Genomic DNA, 19,466 nt, shown 5'->3' on the forward strand with positions numbered 1-19,466 from the left:
CACCTCACTCATGCTGACTGAGACGCAGGTACTGTCTGCAGATCACTGCCGTTGCACCGCGTTGGCCACATTGTGTGCGAAAGCACTCCACTCCACTGAAGTCTGTCAAGTCATGTGGAGTTTGGGAATTAGAATCCAAATCATCTTCATTGGCACAGTGCTGCATGTTAAAACGGACAAGGAATTTGTCACCTGTATTTTTCTTCGGCCCATTATTTTAACACACATTTACTTTCACATAATTCATCCCATACACGTCATTCCAATGTCAAACTATTCCAAAAATACTCACCTTACGGACTATTATTTTTCTCCCCACAAAAATTCCCATTTTTCCCCAAATTCCACATTTTCAACTAAAATCGCCCCATTCATTCGTAATGGGACATTCAACATCGTTCCCATTTGAAAACCAAAACATTCAACTCATTCAATACACCTTTGTAACAATTTTCATCTTGCCAAAATTTTCACCACTAAAATGCCCACCAAAAAAAAAAAATCATTTTCGATCCCATTGACACATTCAGCAAAACAGATTTACATCACCGTTGCCATTTAAAATTCAAACTATTCACCGCATTTAATTCACCTTGCGAACAATTTTCAACATGCCAAAAATTTTCACGCCCCCCAAAAAAAATATATATATAAAAATCCTCCATTCATCATTATCATTCCACATCATTTAATATAATTCCATATTGTTCTCTATTATTCAACATCATTCCACAGATGTGCTTATTTTAACATTCAGCATGTCCGCATTTACATGCAATTTCAACAGAAATTGCAAATGTCGAGTTACAATGTGACAACCGCCTGCAATGTTCAAACTTGCCTTTCGCTACTCTGTCACAGGTTAAAATTTGGTTCCAGAACAGGCGAATGAAGTGGAAGCGAAGCCGTAAAGCGAAGGAGCACGCTAACCCGACGTCCCCGCTGAGCGACGGCGAAAGGGCCGACAGTGTCCAGCTCCAGGTGGACTCTCCGAGTTCCAGCCTGGAGGATGAAGAGGAGCTCGAAGGCGAGGAAGAGGATGAGGATCCGAATGTGCTGCCGGGTTCTCTGGGCTCCCTCTTGAGGCGTGCCGGAGGTGTCACGGAGAACTACCGGTCTTATTTGGAAGAGGAACTGGAGGAGGGAAGTTCAAGACGAAGTGGGGTTTTCCCATAGTTGTGACATGTGTTTTCATTGTTTGTGTTTGTATATTGCTCCGGAGAGGCCAATGCACAATGTAGCAGGTGCGCAGATTTTATTTATCTCAAGTCAGTCGTTGAAATGTTGTGTCAAACCGCAATGAATTTTTACACGTAGCGTTAAGTTTGTGAATGGGCTGTCATGATCCTGAGCCAGACTTCAGAGTCCACACAGAACTGCAAGATGTTTGTTTACATAGTCATGGAATATAATTTTAAATTATTTCATCTCTATGGGCAAGCATAGTAACTGCACCAGCACTTCAGACTTTCTGTTGTTGCATGGCTATTATTAGTGCTTACTGGTTTGGTTTACGGGCCAAGCGAATATAGACAAAAAATTGAAATTTTTTTCGGAAGCCTTAACAGTCACATAGAGACCTTACAATGTTTTGAAGCATTTTTCTTTTTTTTTCTTTTTTTTTTGTCCAGTATAAAATTGATGCAACTGTGAATGAAATGAATTTGTTATGGCAGGAAAATGTAAGCATAGATTTCACACATAACCTGTTTGATGGAATGCTACTCTTTGTTAGCTTGTTTCCGTTTGTTTTTTAAAATGTTCTCAATGAGTGTGATTCATATTTTCAGAGTGATATAATTAATATATATTATCCTGTTTTTGCAAATGTCGTTTTTATTTAAAACTTTTTGGGGGGGCCTTAAGGAGGAATACCATTGCTCAACAAATAAAGTTCATGTGAAGAACAAATGGCAAAGCGATGCAACCTATCTTTAGGACACGCAGTTGGCAAATATACGCCAAGACGATGTGTTGATTTTGTGCTAAAAAAAAAAAAAAACACGACAATACTGCTTTGCTTTGTCGTCCTCCTTCAGCTTCCGTAGTTACCATGGCAACATACAACATTTAAAGGACTCACTAAACTCCAAATTCCTCTACGCGGTTGTTGATGTATTTTTTATTGTTTTTTATTCTAAACATACAACACAAATAGAATACGTTGTTGCTGTCGCAAAGTTGTCCTACTTGAAGCAGGTAAGCGTGTGTTTGGCTCCGATTAACATGAACAGTTCAACTCTGACCTGGGCTTTTAATGTGTCGGTGTCAAGAGTGTAAAATGGAAGTTGAGTGATTTTATTGGTATGTAATTTAACACAAAGCCTTCTATGTTAAGGACAGAGATGTACAAGTAATCTAATAATAATTTAGCGTGTAAAGATAAGAGCTAGCGAAAGTGCTAAGCGGTTACTTAACTTGTACTTAAGCCCGCAAGCCTTTAACGCGCAACCATTTTAAATGTATCAAATTTATTTAATTGATTTTTGTTCTCGGCGACTTTGTACTTGACTAAGTTCAAATACTGGCGTGTTATAAACTTAAGCGTGCCATCTTAACTGCAAGCATGAATGAACGTATGGACGTATTCCGTCACCTTTCCAATATTGTCTGGCTATTTTTGTTGTTGTTGTTGGTGGTGGTTTTTCGTGAACGTAACCGATGCTGGTGACGCATAGGCTGTCTTTCCTCTTCTTATATTCTGGACAGAAAATACATATTTGTGTTCCCCGCGTAGTATAATGTCGTTCAGGTTATTCAGATTATCATGTAAATATGAACATAGGAAACACGTCCCTCACGTCTTCCTTGTCTGCAGTCATGTTAGCTGAGTCTGAGGGTCCAAAGCCAATTGGGTCAGAAGCACTGTGGAAGTCCTCCATTATTGTGAACAATACCAAAGTAAGGTTTTTTTTTTTATGGTGCAGAATACAAAAGCACGGCGAGAACATACATTGCAGCCTTCTTTTCATTGCATAGTTCTTCCATCATTTATCTCTCTCTCTTTTTCCTCCCCTGGTAGCATCCAGTAACTCACCACCAGCACAAGCGGCGTGCGCCCATTCAAAGAAGCTGCTTCCTGGGCCTTGAAACGAAGCCCGAGCTGCTATGGGAGGACTGGGATGAAGGCGGAGAATTCACCAAGTCGCTAACATTAAGAGAACATACATTGCAGCCTTCTTTTCATTGCATAGTTCTTCCATCATTTATCTCTCTCTCTTTTTCCTCCCCTGGTAGCATCCAGTAACTCACCACCAGCACAAGCGGCGTGCGCCCATTCAAAGAAGCTGCTTCCTGGGCCTTGAAACGAAGCCCGAGCTGCTATGGGAGGACTGGGATGAAGGCGGAGAATTCACCAAGTCGCTAACATTAAAGAACATCGGCCTCAAGCTCCAGAAACTTCAGTTAAGGTCGGCAGTGGTTTTCTAAAGACAACACGCAAGTAAGAATTGGATCTATCCGCATGAGTATCCCGTCTTGGCTCCCTCTCAGACCTCCGGTGACCAAATTCTTCAGCATCTCCAGTTCCCGCAACGTCGCCGTGAGCCCAGGGACGACTTTGTCCATACCGGTCACTTTTAAACCTGAAGAGAAGGTCATATTGCTCGTCATAGATTGGTTTAAGACTATCGAGCGCACACGGGTGTTTGACGTGGTCCCTCTCCCATGTGTTGGACAGTGCAAGTACGAGGACAGCATCGAGTTTCACGGCAAAGATGGCAGCTTCCAAGTATCGCTTCAGGCTGTGGTTCCCTCTCCAGCCCTCGAAGTTCCCGACACTGTGCTCCTTCCACTCTGTGCAGTGCATCAAGCCGCTTCTGCTCCTTTTCTGCTGAAGAATCTCAGGTATCATATCATCCCGACCTTGACCTAAAAAAAATGTCCTTGTTGGACTCTTAATTTTTCCGTCAATCGTCTTGCCCGTGTGATGCGTCTGTCACGCAGCAAACTGCACACGTACTTCCACTGGGAGTGTCCGGAACCTTTTCAAGTGAGTCCGGAGGAAGGCGTGCTGAAGCCCAGCCAGGAGATTCAGCTCATGGTTGTGTTCCAGCCACAGCAGGCGCTCTTGTACAACAAACTGGCTGCTTGCCGTTTCGGGGAGGAAGGGGAAAAAGCCGACTGCTGCGTCGCCGTGCGTCTTCAGGGAGTGGGTACTGTCATTCTCGACCAACACACTTCCAAGTGTGTGAACACGTGAAGGCTGCATGTGGAATCATTCGCCTCTTATCTGGTTTGCTCCCTCGGTGAAAGCCAAGTACCCGTGTCTTCAGTTGAGAAGCCCGAGTTCGAAAGCTGAGCAACAACATGGCGGTCCCGTGCTAAACTTTGGTTCTGTCGCAGTCGGACAAAGTGTGCAGAAATGTTTTGACATCTGTAATCCCTCGCATGTGAGTAAGGCTGGATTTTAAAAGGGCCGAAAATTCAAATGGAATTGCCTGAGTCTGATTTTTATGAATTATGGAAGAGGCAACATTGACAACGCGAAAGAGAAAACAATCCTGTAAAACTGCAAATATTAACAGTTACGTACTATTTAGTGGCCCTGGTTTTGAAAATTTTATACGCCTTTAGTGTAGAAAGGGTTCTGTCAGTCGTCATCTGTGGTGTGTTTTTCTGATTTGTTATTTTCGATTCAAATTCTGAACTCTGAATCAGATTTTTATCCACCTTTGAAAAAGCTCAAATTCGATGTGTTTTGCTTTGTTTTTTTTTTTCCTTTTTGCATGTCGCCGCCGTCTTGCAGGTCACTGCGTTTTTTTCCCTTGCCCGACTTTCTGGAGGGGTTCCCCTGTTGGGGTCCCAATTCGTCTGTGAAGTCAGCAGCAATCGGGTCGCTCCGGGTGGAAGCATGACGGCTAAAGTCACCTTTGTGCCAACTGTTGCCGATTCGGTCTCTGTGGAGTATGTGACGGTAGAATGCAAAGGGGCACTCAACCAAACGGTGCTCAAGCTCATTGGAAACTCGACGGGTATGACGCACAAATGCAACGAAACGCTGTCGGTGTTTGTGATCGTAGCAAGACAGAAATGCATCTCCGTACATGCCTCATTGTTTTGTTTTTTGTTACTAGGCCCCAAGCTGTCTTTTTCTTCATCCGTGGTTGACTTTGGCTGCATTGAACTGGGAACCACAGCGTCGCAGACCATCGAGATGATTAATTCTTCGTGCGTTCAGGCGACTTACCAATGGGACCTCGACTGTGCCGGACACAGCGTGTTCAGCATCCAACCGCAAAGCGGCACCTTAGCCGCCAAGAGCTGTTTAACGCTGACCGTCTGCTACCTCCCCACAGTGCCTTTTGCCCATCACAGAAGCGTGCCGTGTTTTGTACTGCACGGGGTAAGGAAGTCGCGCTACGATACCGCCATTCCGACTCCCGACATCACAAATACCCGAGACTAAAACGTTGTCATGGCCAAGACCGACGGCATCTTTAAATCGTAGATGGCAAAAGGCAGAACCCCAATTTCTTTGCATTTTGTATTCATTCAAAATAATATTAGGGAATGTAAGATACGGCATCTTTAAATCGTAACGAGAATGTTCATAGCTACCTTTTAGTACCGGTATATCGTACAACCGCGCAAGGAACAACAAGGCTGATATATTCGCCAACTGGAACGTTCGTCGACCTCAGGTGCATCTTTTCTTTCATAGGCGCCGTTGTTCCTTGACCTGATCGGTACGTGTCACTCTGATCTGGAGAAACCAGCTGTACTGACACCAGAACATTTAGCCGACAGTACAGAGGATCGCTCGGACATCGTTAGCGTCTTGCTGCCAAGCAATAGCACGCAGCTGGATCCGCAAGCATTCTGCTTATCTGCGGATGAGGTGAATTGTGGTCCCGCCCTCAAAATTACGTTTCGTCGGGTTTGTATGTCGTTTTTCTCAGCCGGCCATTTTCCCCGTGCTTTTCCAGAAAGTGAGCCGACAATCAGATAATATCTCCATCGCCCGGTCGATGACTCCCAAGGAAGACGCCGACCGGCCCGGCTCGGCAGAGGCGGATTCATCCGCTTTGTCCTCACCGTCCACACGCGTATCGGCGGTGCCCAGCGAGCTGCTGTTCAATCACATCACGTCCCCCTGGCCCAGGTCGACTTCATCCGCGGCTTCTCAGGGGGTGGCCATCACCAACAACTCCGCTGTGAAAGTCACGTAAAGTTGTCTCACTCCTCATTTTTTGTTTTGTTTTTTTTTCCCCGCCGGAGACTTGAACTGGATTTTTTTTTCCAAAAGAATGGATTTGACGCCAGGGCTTTCTCTTGCAGGCTGATGTGGACCAACGCCCCGGACTCTCCCTTCTCTGTCTCTCCCGCCACACGTGAGCTGTCGCCACTGAAGTGCACCTCATTCAGAGTGACTTACAGTCCGAAGGAAGTGAACACGTTTCACGCAGCTCAACTGGAGTGCCTCGCTTTGCAAGTAGGGAGGACTTGTTGAAAAGTTTTGGGTCACTTTCTTTCAAGACTGTTGCATTTGTTTATGAGCCGACTGTGGTCATATTGGAGGACCGGCTTCAATACATTCTTTTGTGATTTTTTTTCCTTTCCGTATGAATTATTACAATATCCATCCATCCATTTTCCGATCCGCTTTATCCTCACAAGGGTCGCGGGGGGTGCTGGAGCCTATCCCAAGCCTTCTTCGGGCATTAGGCGGGGGACACCCTGAACCGGTGCAGGATATGAAGTGAGGTATTCTATTTGTCTCCCCTTTTTCTGCCGTGGTGCAGCAAAGTCCGTCTTGGAAGAACGAGGAACAGATAAGTCCCCCCTGGTGCGTCATCGTCCGAGTCATTGGACACTCCTTTGAGCGTGGCAAAGAGCACTTCTACCCACACTTCTCTCTTGAGCCAAATAAAGTGGTAAGCGTGACACCTGACGGCTACGGAAAAATAGTTGTGTTCAAATGTTCTCGATGGTACATAATAGAGAGACTGAGATACGGTTTCAAAATGTATGCATGTGACCAATGACCTGTACAACTCAATTGAATTAAAAAAGGCAAAAAAATGGAGAGTGGGAATTAAAAAATAGAGAATTGCAGTAATGTGGTTGCATAAGTCTGCACACCCTCTTTTTTGTAAATGGGATGTGGCCGTGTTCGGAATCAACCAGTTACATTCAAACTTATGTTCAATGGGAGTCAGCACACCGTTGAAAATGCTTCTCATTAGCCCCAAATACATTTCAGCTTATCCAGTCGGCTTTCGCAGACATTTATTTTTTTATGCCAAAACATTTCCACATGTTTGGGAGATTTTGTTTCAGTCCAGTACGTGTTTTGTGGTGTACGTCACACGAATGCTCGAAAACGTTTTCAAAAGATTCATTGGGCTCATTTTCATTTTGGAATGTCGACTTTTTCTATCCACTGTATGTGCCGCCGGTGTTTCAAACGGTATCCTTGCGCATCAACTCTTTTGCGCTTCACTTGTAGGTATTCACAGGCCTTGACGTTCGATCCTATCAGACCTTGCTCCTCCGCAACGATTGCGAGCGGCCACTCACCTTCTGTCGCAACCTCAACGAGAGCTTCGACCCCTCCTTGGAAGCGTCAGTGTCAGTGGTGCCGAGGTGCGGCTTGATCCCACCTGGGGCCCACCAAATCCTCACCGTCATAACTACTCCCAAAGAAGACTCTCCCACCGAGGGAATCGAGCTGCGCCTCCAGTTCAATTGCAGCAAATACACAAAGGTGCAACACTGACGGGCCCCCGGCCGGGTGACATCAACGTTCCCCACCCTCCAGAGGTTTTTTTTTTTTTGATGCACCTGTTTGATTTACTTTGCTTTAGGAAATTACAGTTTTCAGCATACTGGAAAAGATGAATGTGTCACTGAGCGGAGGGGGCACTTTATATTTCCAAGATACGTCCGTGGGCTCCCCGACCCACCAGACTCACATCATCAGAAACATCTGCCACATTCCTCTGGGGTGAGTTTCTTTCTGTCACGTGGGGAAACGAACGGTCCCTCTTTTTCTTTCGAAATCAGCACATCCTAAATCTGATCTTCTCTGATGATGGCGTGATAGCTTCCAATGGAACATCCATTACTCCGACCAGCATCTCATCTCTGTTCAACCGGAAGCCGGTGAACTACAAGCCAACGAGTTTGCGGTAAGAGAAGGTCTGTTCGTACCATCTGAAATCATCCAAAGAGCTTTAAAATGATTTTTTTTTTAAAACGCCTTTTGGGGACCATTTTGACATCACAGCAGCAGAAATGGTCCTTTAATCCAAAGGAAGAGAAAACATATGTCCTTGAACCTGTTCTCATCGTTTGGCCAATTCAAAACCCCAATTATAACAAGTCCATCCTTACCCTCAAAGTCATGGGAAAAGGCGCCAAAGGCTTCATACAGGTACGGCTATTTATGTATCCATTCGTCTTGCTTGATTACAAGTGTTGGGCCCGTTTGTTAAAAAAGTGGCGTGACAGCCGCCAATGAGCACAAATGTGGATGTGCATTCCCTGCTCAGGCGATTAAAGAAGTCTTGGAAATGGGAGATACGATGGTTGGACGTGCTCAGGCAATTGATGTTCCCCTGGTGAACAACAGTACCTGCTCAATCTCCTTCAGTGTTTCCATTGAGCAGACGCTACAAGATGAGCAACTCCATCCGGACCTTCAACCTGCAGCCATTGGTATACCTTGTCGTGCACCCTTTCCCAACCTTTAGTGAGCCTATGCACATTTTGCATGAGAAAAACCTTTGACCACGATTGAGTTTTTTTTGTGACCACTCCCACAACGGCGCAGCGGCAGCAACCTGCCGCTGCACATAGTTATGCCAAACGGTGTGCCGGATTTATGCCGGTCACGAAAATAGAGCCCGGAGTCTTCTTCCAAAATGAGGCAGAAGTTTTATTCCAAAAAAGTATACTTTTTATTACCAAATAATTTCGGGAGCAATTAAGTGAAAGTGGATAGTTTGGATAGTTTCCTCTGGCACAGTGTTTGGAAATCACTGCTCTTGTACTTTTGGTGTATATCCACGTATATCTCTGTGTCTTTAATAAGTCCAACCTGAAATTTACTGAGTCGGGTTTGATCTTTCCCAGCCCTGCAACTTGACTGTGAAGGGGGAACTGTGGCCTCGCACTCTACCTTTATGCTCCGAGCCACATTCCGGCCAGATCGTCAAGCCCACTACAGGTGGACCATCAGCTACCAGACACTGAGTTGCAGCGGTACAAACAGAAAACACATACACTTGAAAGAACGACACTTGTTTTCAGCTCGTTTCATCTCGTTGTTCCTCCCCAGGCGTGCTGTTGTGCCCTTCGCAAGTGGTGTGCGAAGTGCGCGGCAAGGGCGTGTTCCCCACCATGCAGGTGAGCGACGTGTGCAGCGGCGGCGGCGCGGCTTGGCTCAGCAAGTCATACGTGTGGGAACTCCTCTCGGTGGACTGCCTCAACACGCAGCTGCTCTCCATCCCCTCCCCTGTGGAGCACACGTACAGAAGCCCCAGAAGCCACAGGTGAAGCGCACGGGAGGATTCTTGAAGTATCAATGGATTTTGCGGTGTTTTTCCAAAATCGGAACGATTGTGGCACCGTCACAGTGTGGTTGGTTGTCTTTGTAGACTGGGCAAGTACCCGGCCATCTTGATCAAAGCCATGCTGGATGTTAACTTCAGTGCGGCTCCCCTGAATTCTGAACCCTCGACGTTTGCGTTGGTCTTCTACAACCCTGGCAGCATCCCCGTCGAGTGGTAAGTTAAGATGATGTGTCCACGGCCTGCTTCAAATGCCGCCTCCCGTCACTGGCTTTTGAGTTCGTTCATTTTAAGAGTTTGTTTTTAAAATCTCTGAGCTGCGCTCGCGAACATCACATGACCAAACTCAGATAACAGGTGCGCCATGAGTGGTCGTTACCCGAGCCCTTGGCCACGATGATTTCATTTTCAGTCCACAGCAAGTGGCAGTACAAGGCAAAATGGCCGCCCCCTGAGTTGGATTCAAACAGCTTGATTGTTAGTTCATATTTCACAAACGCATTGTTAATCAGAATACAGTCTTTCGACCACTGGATATGAAAGATGAAGTTCCAAAAAGTGGGGTGAAAAGTGTGCAATCATTCTTCATCTGTGGGGTATCTTGATGGAAGCACGTCACAGATATATGCTTGCACACATCGGGTAATGTGTCTCCTATAATGTCAAACATTTTTGTGCCGATTTACTGAATTGCTTCCTCTTGAAATTTAGGACATTCTTGTTTCCAGACGACCAACAGGTAGAATTCAAGCACTGGAGTCAGCGAGAAGAGTTATGTCACAACGAGCTCGAGCAGATGCAGGCATGTCATAATTCTTCTTCGTCACATGTGACATCAATAGAATTTGGATGACGGCTTTTAATGTCAACGTATTTTCCGGGTATTTGCAGGTTGTGGAGCTTTTCAGCGTTTCTCCACTGTCCGGAACTATGCTTTCTGGACAGCAGAAAGCAGTACAGTTCAGCTACAGGTCAGACATGATCACAGAGGGCAGGGCGTCTCAAAATGGTTTACTGTTCTCTTGAGAAAGGAGAGTAATGTCAAACATTTTTGTACCGATTTACTGAATTGCTTCCTCTTGAAATTTAGGACATTCTTGTTTCCAGACGACCAACAGGTAGAATTCAAGCACTGGAGTCAGCGAGAAGAGTTATGTCACAACGAGCTCGAGCAGATGCAGGCATGTCATAATTCTTCTTCGTCACATGTGACATCAATAGATTTTGGGTGACGGCTTTTAATGTCAACGTATTTTCTGAATATTTGCAGGTTGTGGAGCTTTTCAGCGTTTCTCCACTGTCCGGAACTATGCTTTCTGGACAGCAGAAAGCAGTACAGTTCAGCTACAGGTCAGACATGATCACAGAGGGCAGGGCGTCTCAAAATGGTTTACTGTTCTCTTGAGAAAGGAGAGGCTTGACTTTAGCCAGCTGCCTAAGATGAAAGAAAGCCGGATTCAACAACGGCACCAATTTGCCGGTCTAATTTCAAATCACTGTCCAGTTTAAGACCCAAGTTCGAGACTTTTGGCTTCAGATAAGGAGCCAGGGGGTCCAAGTCCTCAGGATGAGATATACAAGGGCCACTGCGGCCAAACACCATCGCATCTGTCTTCTTTTCATTGAAATTCAAGAAATGTTGTCCCATCCGGGTCTTGATTTCATCTAGACAGGATAAACACGAAGGTTTGAATGTTTCTTTAAGATGGAGCCCAAAGGGAGCAGATACAGTGAGAACAGCAGAGGCCCCAGAATTGAGGCCTGTGGAACACCACACAACAGTGAAGCAGTTCGTCACCGAGCAACCAAGGCTAACAAAAAATTCTGTCCGCTAAATAAGACCTCCACCACTGTGATTATCTTCTCCGGTTAAACTTTGAATTTAATATGAGAATATTCTGACTTCATCTTGGAAAACTACTACTTTATTGTGGCTAGATTGACTTTTTATCCTAGCAAAATATGTCTTTGTTCTGGTAAACAATACCGTATTTTTATTTTTAGAATGAAAAAAAATGCTCATAAGATTGCAAACGTTTTTCCTTTCAAAAATTGACTTTAATGTAACAATCTGACTTTTTTCACTTAAAAAAATTATAATGTCATCTGGGAGTGCACATGGTAATTATGTTTAATCAATGTGAGGACTAGGAGGGCTGTCCTTGGGTGAAAAAAAAAAGTCTCCTGTCAGAAGTCCATTGCCATATGTTGACCTGCGAATGACCCCGTCAATGAGCAAAATGACTAATGTGTGTTTTGCTCTTCCATCAATGTGCCTCTTACAGCCACGTCGTTGCTGGGACGCATCAGTTGCCAATCATATTGAAAATCTCACACGGCAGAGAGATCTTGGTAAATTACTGCTCCAAAAGATCTTTTATCATGACCTCTTCTGACATGCTGCACGTGTCCGAGGAAATGTGAATTTAGCTAACCGCTTGCCGGTTTGTTCCCTGACAGCTGAACTTCCAAGGGGTGACAGTGGAGCAAGACAGACCGCATCTGTACTTTTTATCCACACATCACGTTTTCACCCCTATCATGATCGGCGGTTTGACCCCTCCGATGCAGGTGGGACTCGAAACGTTGGCAACCTTATGCCCCGTCGCGTGAGCTTATTCATACCGTGGTCCTCCGCCCCAGCTGATGTCACATCATACGCCACCCAACCAGGCCCCGCCTCTTCAAGGCACACGCATATACATACCCGTACGCCGCAATACATCGAGTATTTTGTGTACATCTTCTGCCGCTACAGTGAAACTCCTCTACAACGAAACCAACATAGGCGAAAATACCCCCTAGTGTGAAAAAATGTTCTTGCATGAAAGGCATTCCCACTTTTCTGCTCCCCCTACAACGAAAAGTCCCCCTGTTCCGTTATACGAAATCTTTAAGTGTGCGGAGTGAAAGTAAATGCTGATCGTAAATTTCGCAATTTCGTTCCCTCTTTTTCTTTCTACGCTGGCTACATGAAGTGTCAAATAAGTGTATGCTCATACGTTTGCACTATTGGAATAAAAATAAAAAGTACACATATACGTTTTTGTGTGTGTTCGTGTTTACGTCTGAGATAAAATTTGCTACAGCGAAAAGTCCCCTGTTGTGAAACATTTCTTGCTGCAAACATGATTTAGTTGTAGAGGAGTTTCACTGTATTTTCCTTTGTGCTGTTAGACGTACGACCTTTACAACGGCGGCGATGTTCCTGTGCGTTACGAAGTGGACGCCGGTGTGCTGTCGCAGCTCCAGGAGAACAACTTTAATCAGCCGCTGCTGTGTTGCCTCAACCCGGAGGGAGTCGTCCTACCGGGGAAGATGGCCAAGCTGGAGTTCATTTTCTCTCCGCTGGAGGCCAAGATGTACACCGTACGCGTCAAGTCGGAGGCGCTCCTCCGCTGTCCCTTTTGACCAATCGTGACGTCGGTCGTTCGGGAATTGTCTGTCAGCTTCCAATGACAGTCTGTCTTGTATGTATCGTCCATTACCAGATGGACATTCCTATTCACGTCCGACATGGAGAAACTACTGTGGTGAGGTTCGATGGCTGCGGCCTAGATACGCAAAGAGATGTGTTCCCAAGCAGTGAGACCAAACCTGCACCCCCCGTACGGAAGATTCCCCTCCCCGGGCAGGTCAGATCGGAGAAGTACACTTACGTTCAAAAGAATCCAATTTGAACGTAGTGTGTACAAAACTACGACTTCACTTTTAAATTCTCCTGAGAACACATTGCATATTTGAAAATGTCCGCCTGTGTGTGCAGAGTGGGTTTCTTTCCACGGACAGCATCTCTCTGGGTGAGATCCCGGTGTGCTCGCACTCTTCCAGAGTCTTCTTCCTCACCAACGTGTCCTTAAAGGAAATCTTCTACAAATGGTGTTTGACTCAGGTGAGCGTCACGCAGCTGCAAAAAGAGCTGCATCACAGGACAAATTTGAGCAGAGCAATCAATGATTCCGTTTTGGGTTTTTTTTTCTTCTCTTCGTTGGATCGAGGGTTTTCACCGTGCCAGGTGACAAAGACTGATGGGTTCTGTTTTGTATCGGTGTCAGGTGATCCGGATCCAGCCTAAACAAGGCCTCCTCCGTCCGGGCGAGAGCATCATTTGTGTGATGACCTTCATGGCAACCGACTTCCCCATGATTTATCATCTCGACATCATATGTCAGGTATCACCCGCATTATGAGGAGTAATATTTATTATTATTATTATTATTATTATTGCATTCATATAGATGTTTTTACAATAATTGTACTGTCATTTAGTTGATGTTTTTATTTTTTTTAGTATATTCTTTACAGCGACTTTTGTGATTTTTTTTATGACTTTTTTTATGATAGCCCTTTCCATTTTTGAAGCATTTAAGAACAATTCTATTCATTTCATACCTCTTGTTTGGCTGTATTTAGATTTTTTTTTCTGCTACAATTTGAATTTTTTTATTTTTTAGGTTTGTCATTTTTTATATCCTATTCTGTCCTGTGATTGTGATTAATATTATTCTTACCTAGGGTTTATTTATATTACTCTATTTTTTGTTCCACTCAATTTGGCCTTTCAGATTATTTTTTTTAACTCGTGGTTTTCTTTTTAAGTCCTATTTTGCAGGGTGCCATTTATTACTGTTTGTATTCTTCTCATTATCGTTCTTATTATTCACGCTTCCTATTCTGTTTCTCCTCCCGTCACCTTCCAGCTGACTGAGCAGGCCGCACTGGCGCAATATTCTGATTCTCTGCGGCGTTGGGAGCAGGAACGAGAACAGCAGCAAAATGAATTCACCATCACGGAGCGGGACCTTGCGGAAAACCGCAAGGTTCTGGTCGCTCAGGTCTGAGCGCAGACATAGCGCCTCTTCAAAAGAGAAGCCCGTCACGATGCGCCACTTTTTGTCCTCTTGTTGGTCACAGCGCTGTGCGGCTGCCGCTCAAGCTAAAGAGCCGCCCCCGGGCAAACATAAGGTGACTCTACCACCTATTTGTAGCCGGGTAGCACGAGCCGAGCAGCGGGCTCAGTCTGAAGCAGTAAAAGTGTGGAAACGCCCGACAGCGCCTCAGCCTACGCTGCTTCATGTGGAGGTGACGGCGCGCTCCTATCAGTCGCAGGAATATCGCCGATATTTTCCCAACCGCTTCAATAATCGCTTCAGGTAAACCGTTGAACCTTTCAAGAAGTGATTCCAAAACTTGTGTTGTTGAGTTTCGCCACAACTCTTTGCTGATTCTTTGTTTTTAATGTATTTTGATGAGAGCAGCTAACGAACGGCTAACAGAAAAAAAACCCAAATCACAACTACCGTGTTTTTTTTTTTTTTAAAGCATTTTATAAGTGTCTCTTACTTTTAGAGCATCATGGCAGTCTGCTTTCTGCCGACAGGTGTTTCCAAACGATCAAACCTTTGAGGCCTAAAATATTGTCGGACACGCTACTTCAAGAGGGGCGCCCATTGCAGACGCTGGGGCCTGAGCGACACTTCCTCGAGCATGTCATCACGTCTCTGATCAGGTAATGTCATCCTTTGAAGACAAGACGAGCGCAAGAAAGCCCGGTGGTTATCAATGGACTCCATCATGATCATTGAGCCTTCCCATTCAGACGCAATATTGACTCGTGCGTCTTGTTTCAGGTGTACTTCTTCATAGTTCAGCTTTTTCTTGATTTTGCCTCAGCTTTCACACTCAGTTTACCAGGGCAGTGGTTGTCAAAACTTAAAAAAAAAAAAAAAAAAAACCCTCAGCTTTCACATTCAGTTTACCAGGGCAGTGGTTCTCAAAACTTAAAAAAAAAAAAAAAATGTTGTACTTTTAGGGTGATTTTATATTCCTTCTTTCTTCCTAGGAGCATATTGGATGACGTCGCCTTTTCCCAGTCTCTGCTTACTTTGGCATCCAAGCCCCTTTTCTACAAGCCGAAAGTCATCTTCTCCACTCCGTCGCCGATCCCCCAACCGCTTATCGGGTTGGACGAGACCAATCCCGATCTTCACGTTCGCTCTGACAGCTCGGGAACAGCGGGAGGCTCCGGGATGAGGCCGAAAATGGCGCCGCGCCCTGAACACATACCGGTAGGCGTGTTCAACGATATATTACTCAACACCCTCCAGAACGTGATGATGGAGGCAGCCAGAGGAGATCTGGACCTCATCGAGCATCACAGAGTGTCCTCGCCAAATGTCTCTATCAGGTAAAGACACCTTCCTCGTATATTCATCGCAATTAAAGTAGACCCGTTGTGCTGCACGTTTCACAACTTAAAATGCATCGCGTTTATTTTCATGGTTGGCTGGGGTGTCGTCTTTCACCCCTTTGTGTCCAGACTGCAAATGAATGGCGCTTGCGCAAAGTCACCACTGGCACATTTAACCGTACATCATGACCCAAATGATTTGCTTGATGTTTTCATTTCTCTCCTGACGGGGGGGCTGGCACTAATACAAACAATTAAAAAATATAGATATGTACTTTTTCAATAAAATGTCCCCTATAATTAAATGAAAACCTCTTCTAAGCAAATCTGTTCAGATGATGTTTCTTCCTTTAGATCCAGGAGGTACCCCACTGCCAAAGGCAAGAAGGATGACAAGGAGACACCCCAAAACAAACCAACACATGCCGAGCTATCATCAGAACATCATACAGACACAAGTTAAATATGATATCTGTATAATGCCATCTCATATTCGACTTCTTTCATCGAGCGTTTCACCTAACATGCACTCAATGTACCCAAGCTCTAACATGGTAAGCACTAACTCCTTTCCATAAATTGTAAAATGCATTTAGGTTTGTTGATATACATATTTCAGTCATATAATGTATTAAAACTGCTCAAGAGAGACAGTTGAGGTTGATTTTTAAATGGGGAAAATAACAAAGCACACATTTCATGATCTGCATATTTAAATTGTAATCATTGTACATGTCGTAAATAAAACGCTTTCATTTGACTGCCGCATTTTACATTGTTGATTATTACACACATTTTGATTTGTGTGTTAGGGGTTAAAGGTGACCATTGCGGCGGTCCCTGCATGAGTGTTGCCATCTGGTGGCCACCATGGAGCAATTCAGTCAGACTTCACAGTCGTGTGCGGTTCAGGCGTCCTTGCTTTACGACGTTGTTGACGATTATGCGCAAATGGCACAAGCAAAGGAAGGCACGCTCAGTTACTCTTATCTTTTGATTGAGTTATATTTCTGGTCTAAAGGTATTTCTCATACTTGTAGTGACTGACTTGTACTACGTTGCCTCTGGACCTCGGAATGTCAGAAACTTCCTCTCTTATTAGCTGAGAAGGCCCACTTTTAAAATGATGGAGAAGGTGTCAACAGTGCTTACTCTTCTATTTTTAATTTTACACTCTTTAACATTATGAAATCAAATTAAAAAAATGTCTGCTAAATACTTATGCTTAACGATAGCAGGTGGCGGAGTGGAGATTATAGCGGAATGCCCATGAAGTCAAATTTAGTGGGCGTGACGACGGCAGGTCAACAATTTGAAGTGTCCTTTTAAATCCACTAGATGGCGCGCAATGCAAACAATCCTTTGATTGCCACTCCAGGTACATCATTTCTTCCTGTTGCTTTGGCCCACGCCGCCTGACTGAAACTTTATCCGATTTTGTGGATTATTTCTCGTCATTCTGTTTCTTTCGACGGTGTCAAGGCGGCAGTTTTCATTAATAACTGGCAAGGAATCCTCGCATGACAGTAATTCGATGGAACAGAACTCTCGGCAAGCCCAGTACAGTTTTGCCTGCTGGAGTCAGGCAGGCAAGGACGCAAGTCATTCAGTCAGGCATGCTTACTTGGCAACATTTGTATCGGTTCTCTCACCGCACCTGCCCCGTAATCTAATCGAGCAGGCCAGTGTTTCGTAGCCTTTATCAGACCAAGACACATATTTTACATTGCAAAGATCTCTGGGCACACCAGCGCGTAAAAAAATGTCACCAAATGACGATCCCATCTGAATGGATTCACAAAAATCCTGACTCGGTGAGCAAACGGTGGCTCGTGTCGTTGCCCTTGAAGCTTTTCTTCTGCTCTATGTGAATGTCAGCAAGTGTCTATACGCAGGTTAATAACACTGCTTGTCAATATATGGCACTGGCAGAAATTGATGACCAACGATATATTTGACGTAAATGATTCCATGCTGGCACATTCCCACCCGATTTGGATCGATCCCTTGTTATGTCGTGTTTTACGACTTCGCCGTCAAAGAAGAACCCCAAATAGTTTGAGTGCAATTGCTTTCTCTGCCTTTGCAAAGCTATTGCATCACAAAACACAACCATTCCGATCCCTACGGCAGTTCCAAATGATATGTTGGATATGAGATCACTTTCTGATCCGTTCAATGTTACTAGCCTGACCATCGTTTGCACCACCTGGTCCTTCCGTTGCGACTTCGCGCCAATTTCGACCAATCGTCTCCTTCACGTGATGCGCGTCGGGCATAGTTCTTGCGTGGACTTCCCCGTGACGGCTGCGGCTGCTTTCAAGGGTTTTCAGGCTGTCACGAGTTTCTGCATCGGATCTAATTTGAGCTGTCACATCAAGTATCACCTCAGATGGGATTCCGAATCACTTTTGATCATAATCGCCCAGGAATTTGTTTTGTGGATTTGGCAACAAAGACTCAACATTATTTTTGTTCCCCCCCCACCCCGCCACATTTTGTGGGAAGCAAAGAGGCACGTGTGTAGTAAAGAGAAAAATAGAGTGGAGGGGAATTACAATGAAGAGATACTGTAGGTGGTGCGTTCTGGCTGACAGTAGGGATCCATTTCACGCCCAAATGAAAGCAAAGGGAGGGGGGGGGGCGGATGTGTGTCAGGCATGTGTGCGATAGGTGTGGTAGGACACGGGTTTGGTTGTGTTAGCATTTGCGGAAGGAGGGAGGGGACCCCCTTTATCACCCGGCCTGATGCTCCCCCACTCCAGCGCAACCACACAGCACATTATTGCACGTCGTTATTTATCCTCATGATTTCTGTCCGGACATATCAGGTCAGCGCGGACGATATTGTTTGTACAGCTCGATATTAGAAATCATACATTTCCAACATGTACTTGACCTCTGAGCCTTTCTCCCTTTGTCATGGTTAGTGTGAGAAATGATGGAGAGAACCCTGGAGGAGAATGAAAGAGGGTGACTCCCTCCTTGGAGATGATCAAGCATGCAAAAAGGGTGTTGGAGTTTGTGTCGTCATGACGGCAAACAAGGATACAGCCGTGCCCTGACATGCGATTGAGCCGATGTGTGACTTCTTCAAGATGCGAGCTGTCTTTGGAGCAAAATACCAATGATAACCAACATCGGCTTTCGGAAGAATTTAACCCGAGGGTAGCATATACAGACTGAACGAGAGGGGTCCAAGGATTGACCCTTGAGGGAATGTAAGTATGTGAACGTATTTGGAACATTACAACTATAATGTCACAAAATGAGCTCGTCATTCTCAGCACATGGTATCCATTGCCAGCTGGGACCGAATCACAAAACTCATCCCTGCAGATGTCCTGCAAATTCGCGGGACATCTTGGAACGCCTCTCGGCTCTGCGGTGATGACGATGGCGATGACGGAAACGTCACGCCGTGAATAACGGGGGTAATTGGAAAGTAGGCAAGTGAGCCGTACGCTCTCGGGGAAAAGAAAGCAAGAGTGGTTTTGGACATTCCTTCCAAAATCAAGAACCAGCGCGTCCACCTGCTCGCAACGGGGGGAATCCTACGGAGCACGTTGCGCACTTGCGGTCAGGCGCTGGCGTTGTACGCTAGCAGGTCATTTATTTCCTTTTCAGGTTGACTTTGGCACGATGGAGGCACGGCGCAGGTGGCCAAAGTACTCCAAAGTCTGTACTTTAGTACAATTACGCATACTGGTGTACCTAAGTACAGACTATGGACTTAACTCATCCGCCGCCAGCTGTTCTCA

General features: G+C 45.2%; 1 protein-coding gene and 1 long non-coding RNA gene across 2 annotated transcripts; both read left to right on the plus strand.

Moving 5' to 3' along the window:
• The first annotated feature begins 2,115 nt into the window (after window positions 1-2,115).
• Window positions 2,116-3,142, plus strand: LOC109521995 (uncharacterized). Its single transcript, XR_002169482.1, has 3 exons — window positions 2,116-2,199; window positions 2,819-2,901; window positions 3,023-3,142. It is a non-coding gene; the product is annotated as an uncharacterized LOC109521995 (long non-coding RNA).
• Window positions 3,143-3,243: 101 nt separating this feature from the next.
• Window positions 3,244-16,449, plus strand: LOC109521797 (cilia- and flagella-associated protein 65-like; the record flags this gene model as incomplete). Its single annotated transcript, XM_019879854.1, has 34 exons — window positions 3,244-3,410; window positions 3,493-3,595; window positions 3,680-3,846; window positions 3,946-4,154; window positions 4,255-4,391; window positions 4,748-4,973; window positions 5,076-5,344; window positions 5,663-5,839; window positions 5,928-6,166; window positions 6,280-6,433; window positions 6,744-6,875; window positions 7,451-7,708; window positions 7,809-7,948; window positions 8,048-8,132; window positions 8,231-8,377; window positions 8,496-8,661; window positions 9,079-9,207; window positions 9,284-9,497; window positions 9,603-9,731; window positions 10,227-10,317; window positions 10,407-10,511; window positions 10,547-10,696; window positions 10,786-10,865; window positions 11,801-11,867; window positions 11,976-12,086; window positions 12,693-12,884; window positions 13,007-13,150; window positions 13,282-13,407; window positions 13,571-13,687; window positions 14,216-14,350; window positions 14,430-14,668; window positions 14,896-15,024; window positions 15,358-15,702; window positions 16,060-16,449. Coding segments are annotated over 34 exons (5,388 nt in total), but the record flags the coding sequence as incomplete, so codon positions are not given.
• Window positions 16,450-19,466: the final 3,017 nt, after the last annotated feature.

The sequence above is a fragment of the Hippocampus comes genome, unplaced genomic scaffold (genome assembly GCF_001891065.2).
Source record: "Hippocampus comes isolate QL1 unplaced genomic scaffold, H_comes_QL1_v1.1 scaffold214, whole genome shotgun sequence".
Lineage (NCBI taxonomy): Eukaryota > Metazoa > Chordata > Actinopteri > Syngnathiformes > Syngnathidae > Hippocampus > Hippocampus comes.